Source organism: Cupressus sempervirens, chromosome 11 (assembly GCF_028749045.1).
Source record: "Cupressus sempervirens isolate cs-2001-9-10 chromosome 11, ASM2874904v1, whole genome shotgun sequence".
NCBI classification, from domain to species: Eukaryota; Viridiplantae; Streptophyta; class Pinopsida; order Cupressales; family Cupressaceae; genus Cupressus; species Cupressus sempervirens.
The window spans coordinates 368,369,914-368,381,262 of NC_143128.1; the positions used below are offsets into that span (position 1 = coordinate 368,369,914).

At 35.7% G+C, this 11,349-nt stretch overlaps 1 protein-coding gene across 6 annotated transcripts in view; it reads right to left on the reverse strand.

The window, feature by feature from the left end:
* LOC149529600 (uncharacterized) overlaps nucleotides 1-10,070 on the reverse strand; it is a 168,152-nt gene extending 158,082 nt beyond the window's left edge. For 4 of the 6 annotated variants that reach the window (XM_089810429.1, XM_089810428.1, XM_089810427.1 and 1 more), the window contains exons 1-2: nucleotides 9,729-10,070; nucleotides 9,050-9,213 (exon numbers count right to left, since the gene is read on the reverse strand). In XM_089810429.1, the coding sequence (XP_089666555.1) occupies nucleotides 9,050-9,213; nucleotides 9,729-9,861 (297 nt within the window). In that variant the 5' untranslated portion in view covers nucleotides 9,862-10,070. The remainder of the gene's footprint in view (nucleotides 1-9,049; nucleotides 9,214-9,728) is intronic. The other 2 variants (XM_089810432.1, XM_089810431.1) reach the window with 2 other exon arrangements.
* Nucleotides 10,071-11,349: the final 1,279 nt, after the last annotated feature.

The window sequence follows — 11,349 nt, forward strand, 5'->3', positions numbered from 1 at the left end:
AAGGACATGTCCCTTTGAAAGTCTACTTTGCCTCATCTCTAGAGTCGGTGACTTTCCATGTAATTAACAAGTTTAACCACAAACTAAATCAAAGGAGTTTTAGTTAGATTTAAACTAACATACAAGGATTGGCACCAATATCCTTAAGAGGATAATGCAATGACTTTAGATCAGTAATTATCATGCAAGATCAGATCAGGCTGATCTGTTATCAGATCAGCATGATTGCAAGTTACAGAATTAACATACATATATATTTTCTTCAAAGATTTGGAAACTCTAGAATTATATATATATATATATATATATGCTTGGAAGATAATAACCTTATATACAAAGAAGAATATTTACCATTAAAAAACCTCTCTTAATAATAAGACAATTTGTGTTATAGTTATTGACTCTTGCTTTCCCCCTTTTAACTCCTACCACTCACTATTTTCCCAGAGACTCCTTTCTCATAAGTTCACGCCTTATTACTTTATTACCAAATCGAAGAGTATGAACTTTTATTAATATCTATTTGATTATTCAATCCTCCTTATATAGTTAGTACTTTATTATTTTTTATACTTCCCACGTTTAATAATAATCACATGGATCTTTATAATGCTTAGCGGGCTTTTAGTATTTACGGGATCTTTCCTTAATACCTCGGATTATTTTTTATACTTCCCACGTTTAATAATAATCACGTGGATCTTTATAATGCTTAGCGGGCTTTTAGTATTTACGGGATCTTTCCTTAATATCCCCATTGCTAGTACTTTATCCTTCCACATGGCTTTTTTTTTGCTATCTCGATTGACTTGCCTTTTGTTCTATGTTCCCAATGCACAATTATGCATTCTAGTTTCTTCAAATTCGTCTACTCCTCTACTGTTGTTATTTTCCCTGGTCTTCTACCACACTATGTCTTATGCACTTTATAATTCCTTTATTTCCATAATACTTGGCGGTATTTATAATTTGTTTGATAATTCGTAGTGAATGTTCCTATTTGATCTCTTCGATTACCATTCAAGATATCAATCTTCCATGCCTAATTTGGCCTTTGTGTCCGCCTTAAATATGTTGATTGCGTATGTTGTGGAACGTTGCACCCATACATTAATGTGACCCATTAAAGCTCCTATTACATTTGGGGTGTTTGGGGTGCTCACCCATTAGACATTTTTATGAGTCATGTTTTATTGATTAGTTATTTAAATTGATAATATGTGGTGTTACTATTATTACAAATAGCATATATTAAAATGTGTCTTTATTACATTAAAATAATAACATATATTTAATTACAATATTATAATAGAGAAATATTATATTGATTATTTTGATTATATAATAATTTGGGTTTCAATAGTTATATTGATTATTAATCATATTTAATATTTTACCATTTTTATTTCTTAGTCAATATTGAGAATACTTAGTGATATTAAATCAATTTAGTAATGTATCGAATCAAATGTATCTATTGTCTATAATTAGGGCTCATGACAGGCTGCCCCACTAAGCACAAGATCATCTTCACCATGATCACCAGCTGCTGAAAACTCATGGTGAATATTTTGGATGTCTCATCTGTGAAAAACACTAGTTTATCTTCCTGTGTTCTCAATGAAGACCTTCTAAAAAAGAAACCAATATACATAGCTGCAATGTCACCGGATCTAAAAGTCTTGCTTCCATCCTTTTTTTAATTTGTATAAGCTTTTCCATACTTTCCATTAGATCATTTGTTTGCTCCCTGTTATCCAGCTTGTTTCCATATTTATTAGATTTCTTATATTTGTCCATAACTGTAATAACAGCAAGAGTATTCGTCACTTATATAACTACAACAGAACCAAAATAAATTTTTATTTTCTACTATATAGGATGGCCAGAAACCGCTCTAATACCACTGTAAAGAACCTCAACCAATTCTACCTTCAATTCTAGTGCTTTGACATTTTGTCAAACATTTATAATGCAAGCTCTGATACCACTATAAGAGAACTGTTATCTCACACTGCTCCAATGCTTCATAGAGTGTTTTGGTTTTTGTAATTGTTTTTTTTTTTAATATATAATTTTTTGGTATTTTCAAATACATATAAGATGTTGAAATGAACAATCAGAGAATACTACCTATAATGCCAATAGCAAATTAGAAAACTGCAGTATTATTACTTGCAATGTTATTACAAGTAATCCTCTTATAAATCATGAAATAAAATAGGAACCTGTATATGAATGGCGTCCAAATTAGTTGCAGCAGACCCAAGGAAATGCAACCAAACTCGGTGTAGAAAAGATTAAGGCAGTGACGTTATTTTGTAGTAGTATTGGTCACCTCACAAGTCAACAAATACCACAATTTCTGATGCAGGTTTTTGCATCCAAATGCTGCTATATAAATCAGAAAACCACAGCCTCAAGAACACCTAACAGTGGTGTCTAATAGCAGCAGCCAGTCGCCTTAACCATTCACCAAATTCTGGCCGCTTATAATGTCTACGTGTTTGCAGGCTAAAACACCAATATGCAGGAGCAAATCACCTTCAAAGTCACAGTATGAAACAGTAATGAAGGCAAGCCAAAACCACGCTAAACATATTATGAATCGCAGCTCTTCTTAGTCACCAAAAACACCTAGCAATGGCATTCCCAATCAGCTACAAACTCACACAAAGAAGAGAAAATGGTTGGCGTCCAAACCCCCGATTAATCTTCAGCAAAATTAATAATTTTGATATACAACAGAACCAAAATTACCATCAATACAATCAGAATTAATCACCAGATAATCAAAGAGGAATCAGTCCTCAAAACCCTTGTTGAAACCCTTTCAGCAAATTCACAAAATAAAGAACTCAGTAGGAAAGATAATGATTTTCTTTCTCACAAAGCATTGCTTTTATAAGATATAAAGATGACTTCTTCAAGACACCTTTCACTTAAAAGCCTCTTTGCTTTATACTTACGCACATAATTGAATAGTACAATTTATTAATTCCCTTTGGTTCCAAAAACGACCTTTTCAACCATATTATGATATTCTAACTCACAAGATCATTGTTTCTTGTGCCCAGGATTTAAAAATTTTCAACCTAGTTCCAACGAGCTATGACACTAAGGTGGCCGATATACTATAACAACCTCAACAAATTTAGTTAAATAATAATTATAATTCATCCGTCTTGCGATAATGACTGGAGAAGCATCAGAATCAAAATCTAACAACACACGAGTGATCCTAATGAAGAAAGCTGATGAATGAACCTGACGGGGTGACTTGGTAAAAATAGACACTCCCTCCAAGATTCTTTAAGCTTAAACTAGAAGCCAGAAATAAAAACTAAGAGCATCACTCAATTCCTCTAATTCATCTAAGCTCATCGGAACCATCTATTGACTTACTATAAATAGTAAGTCCCTACAAACGGAGCCAAAACTCACCATTGGCCACTAGAGAGCCTAATAACTCCACAATAAAGTCCTCTAAACCCCAATATCAGCCTACAAGAACCCAATGATAGACTAAATCCATCAAATCTGCGGCAACTCAAAAATGAGGAAATTACAACATAAGACAACATGCTACCCTTTCTACTCTTCCCGCTTCTTCTTCTTCCATGAACCACCTATCGTTACACAACTTACTAGCCTGTTGGATTCATGGTCTCCTTTTTCCTTTCCATGTTCTCATAGATTTGCAAGTGTGTTAAATCATGGAGTGTTGTCCTTAGTGGATGATCTTGTCATTTCCATGTGTAATTATGCTTTTGTAATAGCTTTCTAAACATGATATTAGTGGTTGAGATATTTTCTCAGTTGAGATCTCTTCTACTAGTTGATTTGAAGTTTTTGTTTTCAGTACTAACCCCTTTGTCTTTTGTCGTCTTTTTGTTTTATTTTTCATGTCCTTGTGAATAGATGTTTGAGTTGAGATCCTTTGTTTGGGGGGGGGATTGTGTTCTTGAACTTAGTGATGTCTTATCTCTTTACAATTTGTCCATGATCTTCTCTCTCATTTCTTTCTCTTCTCTCTCATTTCCTTAATGGTGAGCATGAGATTGCCTCATACTCTTTGCTAAAGTGGGGATAAATGTACCATTCTAAATTGTAAGCACCTAATTAATGTATGATTTTGGGATATATTTAACACCCATATTAGTGTATTTTCTATAACAAGACCTCATATGACAATCGAACTTTTGTTCAGGTATTAGCAATGGTTGTATCAAGCCCATCGGTAATGTGTGTTTGGATTTTTTTTTGTTGACACATTGCATCTTCCCGCGCGTTGTGCAAGACATCATTCTTAAGTCCCTTCCATGAGAACCTCTCCATGATCTATCTATAGGTTTTGAGGAATCCCGAGTGTCCGGCCAACAACGCATTTTCTTCAACATTTTTTGTTTCACTATGGGTTCACGTACCAAGTATATCCTGACCTTGTAGTAGATGATGTCATCAACTACTTTGTATCGATCATCCTGAATGTCACCATCCATTATACATGCAAAAGTATTCTTGGAGTATTCCACCAACAAGTATACCTTCCAATCAGCCAAAGTATGGGATAATGAACAAATGGTTGGTTTTCTTGACAAAGCATCTGCCACGATATTATTCTTCCCTTCCACATATTCAATATCAGAGTCAAATACCTGTATCTTACCCTTTTTTATTGTCTCTCATTCAAATCCCTCTATTCCAGAAAGTACCTAACTGTTATAATTGGTACAAACAACAAACTTGGCACCCACCAAATATTGTCGAAACTTGGTCAAGGCGTAGACGATGGCCAACGTTTTGTTATCATAGATAGAGTATAACGGTTCACATTGGGTGAGCTTTTGACTCTCAAAAGCTATTGAGTGTTGATCCTACATCAATAAAGCGCCAATGCCCTCCCGGGAGGCATCACACTATAAGACGAAGGGTTGAGAAAAATCTGGTAAAGCAAGAATCAGACAAGTACTCATTGCCTCCTTCAATTTATCGAAGGTGTGTTGTGCCTGTTCACTCCACTAAATAGAACCTTTCTTCGTCAATGGCACACTGAACTAAGAGAAACCTTTTATAAACCTCTTGTAGTAACTCCACAATCTGAAGAATCCTCACAGCTCTAAGAGAGTTTTAGGCGGTTGCCAATCAAGAATAGCCTAAATCTTTTCTTAGTGAACCTACACTCCATATCTATTGATAACATGTCCCAAGTATAATATTTTTGTCATCCCAAACTCACACTTAGATCGCTTGGCAAACAACGACTATGCCTCCATTATTCTAAGGACTGCATCCAAATGCCTTGCATGCTCTTCCCATGTTTTACTGTAAATAAGAATGTCATCAAAAAACATCAACAGGAACTTACACAAGTGTTTGTTGAAGATGTGATTCATGCAAGACTGGAATGTAGCTAGCGCATTTGCTAATCCAAATGGCATGACCAGAAACTCATAATGTTTGTAGAGACATCAAAAGGCCGTCTTAACCACATCTTGTTCTCGTATGTGGATTTGATGATATCTTGAATGTAGATCTATTTTAGAAAAATAGACTATGCCATGCAACTCATTTTAGTAGTTCATCGATCCTAGGAATAGGGTATTTGTTCCTAATTGTCTTCTTGTTCAACGCACGGTAGTACAAATATATGCATAATGTTTCATCCTTCTTTTTTACTAGTTCCACTAATGATGCAAAGGGGCTAGAAGTAGGTTGTATCCATCCCTTGTCGAGCAGTTCTTGAATTGTCCTTTTGATCTCATCTTTATATTTTTGGGGGTGGCAATACGATGTGGGGATGACCAGCTTGGTGTCAGCTGCCAATTTGATGGTGTGGTCAAAACCTCGATGGGGATGTACGCTAGGAGGAATATCAGCAAAAACCCTATCATGTTTATCGAAAAATGTCCTGAAGTTCATCATCTTGGTCATACGGTTGTTTCTCTTTTATAGGTTTTGTCGAAATGAAACAATGTGCGGCCCAGGCAACATCGTCATGTCTGAAAATGGCCTCCATCCATTGGGCTAAAACCTCCTTAGGACCCTCATTCGCCATCCCTCTGAGAACAACCTTCTTCCCAACAACTACAAAGGAGCTTGAAACCTTGTGTACTCGTCCAAAGTTTTCATCCACTGGATGCCCAGAATGACCTCCATGTCATCTAGATCCACTATTAAGAAGTTCTCCATCGGCGTGTGGTTGCCCATGGTAATTCTCAATTAGGGAACTAGGCATCTGCATAATAAGAGTGTTCCTCTGGCCACATTGACTTGGAAACCCACATGTACCTTTGTAGGTAAACCCTTTCACTTTACTCTTCTCCATATTGCCTCCTCTTGATTAATAACCTGCCTCTTCATTAGTTTCGTGGCTATTGCTTAATGATTGGTTAAGGCCTAAAGATCACTAATAGTAGAGGAAAGAATATTGTGGAAGATGGGTATCAGTATTAGGCTTTATGATTAATAAGACAATTTCCACTAACATATATCTTATTGTATCCTCTTGATCTGTCACTTATTTCAAAATCTCACTTCTTCCATCAGTGACCTTGATCAGTACCACAGATTGTGGGAAACGATGGAGGCTTCATTTTGCAATTTACTCTAGTTGATTTCAAATTATTGAGCGGATGTAAAGGCATATTTTATTATAGAAGAAATTATTAAGTCTCATAGATGTGAGATAATTTCTTATCAGAATTTAGTAAGGATCATGACAGACCATGGAAAAAGTACAAGTGCCAAGTACATTTAAGTATTTGCCAAGTACATCTAAGTTGGCCTAATGGTGGACAACTCGTAATCTTGAATGGGAGTTCACAAGTTCAAATTTTGTAGGGTGTGGGATATGCGGCCCTTGTATTACAAGCACAGTCAGGTGCTTCCTACAGCTTGCAGTGTGAGGTAGTCTCATGTGTTATAAGCCATCTAAAAATCAATCACCCAATAAAATGGATTATAAAAGGATCCAATCCTATTTCCATTTCCATTTGATAATACTCAATTACATCCCCAAGAAACAATAATAATAACAAACGATATTATACTTTAAACACAGCATCATTGTTATATGCATAAAATAAAAAATAAGTCATGAAATGTGATGTCAAATAATTTATATTGTATGCTCAAAGTGGAAAATTAGTCAAGTCATACCAGAACCCAAGAACTAAGTTAACAAACATATTGCTTTCGGTTAAAAGCATTGCAATCAACAAGCAGTTTCTTGATACAATCTAATGATTTTAACCAACGGCATTGCCACTCTCCTACTTTTCTATGTTGCTTTTTCCTTAGAGTTTAGGTTTGGTTGGTCATCTATTTTTTTAGTTTTATTATATGTTTAGGTTTCTCATCATTGTTTTTTAATAAATGGCTTCTAATTGTTTTTTTAACAATTAATACACCTTGGGTACAACTTTAGTATCTCCAGATAATTTCAAATATGGCACTCCATACCCTAGAAGTATTTGGACATGACTCGAGATAATTAAAAGAATAATGCATCTAAGTAGTACTTGGACAATATAGTTAAAAGAACCACATTGATAAATTATGAAGGCCTCTAGGGTGTGTGTATGTGTCCACACACGTGTGCACATGCACATGGGGTGGTGAAGAAGGTTTAAGTGGTAAATAGAGCTTACTCTCTTAAGAGTTTGCCTTTATATTAGAGTTAGGCCAAGTCAATTCCTTAAAAGGCGAGAAATGTGAATAACTTGTCTCAAGAATCATGTTGGAATTAATGACAACATCTATGTGTATAAATATACAATGGATTTAAAGTCACATCGATAGAGGATTCTTGCGTGTATCACTATCAATAACTCAATATGATATATAATTTGGGTGTATTATTCCTAGATATGAGGTATATTTAAGCCTTGTCAAGAAAAATATCCCCGTTGGCTTCAATATTTTGTTAGCAAGCTAAAATATAAGATTGCACCAATGGATCTTTTTGTTGAGAACATGAGTCTCAACCTTGCAAGTTTGTTGCAAGCTCTTTCCAGAAAATTCCAATAATTTGTTGATGGTAGTTTTTCACTTGTTTATGCCTTGGAAAAGAGTGTATAAAATGCCAAAAGGTGCCCTGTCCATAGTAGAATATAGGAGGGCCATTTTTAGAGCATAGATAATTTACATTATGTTTTTTATGGAGGGTCTAAACTAGCGGACAAAATTATAGACGGATTACTATTTTAACTTGGTTGTTTTTCCCATCTTGAAATTACAAATGCCAAGAATGGGCAACATGTGGCATGGTAGTTTTGCCCATGGTTTTGTAAAACCACAAGTGGTTTCCAGGTTGTAAAATCACTATATAAGGAGGGCTTGGGGAGGAGTTTGATCATTGAGTTCTGTTTGCAAGATTGGGTGCTAGAAGGTGTCTCTCTGAGTTCGAAGTTGTGGTGATGCTCCTGTAGGAACTTGCATTGCAAGTGTATCTAATCTTCTTGATTTGATAATACATTATGCGGGTTTTGGAGGGTGGGGTTTTTCTCCCGGAAAAGTTTTCCCACTGTAATCACAGTGTTATGTGTTTATTGTGATGTTTCATTTATGCACTTTTATTTGTCCATTGAAATCTCTGTAATAGTTAGTTAAAATTTGCATACTTGTCCTCTCAAGATTAGCGTAGGAAGCGATTCCACATACCTTTGATTCCCTACACTTTTCAAGCATCCAAATTCTTTAAAAAGTCAATACAGACCTATGATTTTGTTGTTATCATACAGCTTGACTTTGCTGAAAGTCCTAGAGTTAATTCTACGCTATGTTTCCTCAATTCATTTTCTAAATCATTGAGCATGCAAAATAATATTTCATCATCTCAAGTGGTGATCGTAGATAGTCCAAATCATTGTGACAGCTCAACACACTATCAAAAGCACCTCTGTTCCAGCAATGTGGTGGAGCCGAGGAATGGGCAAGGCATTGAAAGTGATACAGCAAGTAAGAAGTGTAATGGGTCCGAGAAAATGGTCAATGTATTGTCTCCTGCTAGTAATTTTCAATTGAAACTTTAATACACACCACTTACGTAAAGCTTTGAGTACTGCATGAGGCAACTTATGTGCACCTGTGGGCAGACGCACCTCTGGTTCTGACCGCGAAGTGCATATGATTCAAGAATTATATTTGCCATTTCTAGCTTCTCTTGTAATGAAACCAATCGAGTGCCTCCATTTCTGAAGTGTTCATCCCCTGATGGAAAACCCAAATAAGCATCCATCCATAACAAAAACGGCCCACTACAAAAGTCTCTCAAATTCAAAACCCGCCTGCAAGAAAGACTGACAAAATATGCAACTTGTTCTTCCATGTCAGCAAATGGCTGTTTCCTGGCACTAAAGAGGATCTGATGATACTTACATATGTCTAATAGAGAAACATGCATGCTTAAATAATCTTAAAACTAATCCCAACAATCGCAATGTAAAATAACGATGAAGTCAAATATTAATGGCTTTCAAATGCGAGGGTCCAAGAGCTGATAAGGTGTTCAATTCGTAAAATTACACTTCCAATACAGTAAAGCATGTTACGAGGATTTTTTAGTACTAAAATTGTTTCCAATGGTACCAATATTCGTAAGAAGATTCTTTTCGGCGTACCCAACGGGATAATGTGATAATCCCAGTTGAACTTGATGGGTAAGATATCCAGAAAGGAATTGACATAGTGAAAAAGGAATGTGAAAGCAAAGCGAGTCTAATTACCTTGAGTGCAGAAAGTGAAAGCTGTCGCGGAGGGTCTTGAATAAGTACGGGTGGCATTCAATTTCTTATGGATGGCCCATTGTGCAACCATGAAGATTCGGGAAGGCGCGATTAGGCAACGCAGTCGTTCCATTCGCCAAATTATAAACTCTGTGGCATTCCAGCCCGACGAAATCCAACGGAGCTGTATTCGGGGGATATTATGGAGGGTCTTCCTGAAAAAAAAATAGCGGTGAGGCTGAGAGTTTCTTATAATTTTTAGAGGTACATTTGGTTTTTGTGTTAAGCCTCTATTTTCAATAAAAGCAGCTGTAAAATCAGTGTTGTTTTATATTACCATTAGAGTACAACCCTCTTAATGGCTAAATATTAAACTAAAACTAAAATTAAAATGCAATGGTATGTGGCTGGTCTATGCTAGTCATCTTTTTATCCTTGATTTACTCAAAAATGTGGTTAACCTTTAAAAAAAAAAAAATTTAACTATTTGTCGTTCACTTTGTCCAATATGAATCTGATATGTAACTTTGTCTAATATGAGTCCGATATGTAACTTTGTTTGTATTCACTCTAGATAGGTAAAAATCTGCAAAAGGAACAACTTTCTTGGCCAAGATCTTTGTTAGCGTCTTCCAAATCAAGAGAACTCTGGTCAAGTTATAATTAATTCAGATCATCTGATAAGTAGAGAGTTTAACAAGGAGAGGTAATTTAAAACACTATTGGATACACTCTATGCAATTTCCTCAGGACCCATTAGAATCTATTAATACAAGATAGATCTTACTCCAATGCGGACATTATAATTGATAAGTAGGAGATAATTTCCACAGCATGTCAAATTGTGATATTGCTAACAGGATTTAATTGTGTCATTTTGGGTCAAACTCATTGACCCATGTTTCGTGAGTAGTGATTCAACATGAATCCATCTCTCATGAGAATAAATGGAACACTTAGCACTCATTAGATCTAGGTGATGCTCACAGGGGTGAAGCACCAGGACTTCTCAAGAGCTCACCCATCCTAGTACTACTCTAGCTTGAGCGCGCTTAACTATGGAGTTTCCTCCATGGTTAAACCCAAAGCTTACGACCCCATTTGCAAAACCTTCACCAAGTATTATGCCTTATGAACCATTCATTAGAAAGCCCCTTAAGCTCATCAATTGATAAGTATGAGATAATTTCCACAACAAGTCAAATTGTGATATTGCTATTAGGATTTAACTATGTGATTTTGAGTCAAACTCATTGACCCATGTTTCTCCTAGAGTAATTAGATATTTCCTAATTAACTATAGTTGCTTAAGCTAAACTTTAGGCATCGAATAATTGATTTCTTTTATTAATTATTTCAATGCAACCTAGGTTACACCTTTTAGGGTTTTGATCTCCTTTATAAGGATGACCTCTCATTATAAACATTCATTCACTTTTGATAATAGAAATCTCTCTTTTTGCTCATCAAGAATGTCTCATCTATGGATTTGGCTATTCAAACCTCCATAGCTTTTTCCTTCTCTCTTCTGCGCAGGTGTTTGCATGCAAGTGATTCTTAGGAGCTGTAGGGTTGATCTTTTATCAACTTCAACATGGTATCAGAGCTTCAGATCTTCATG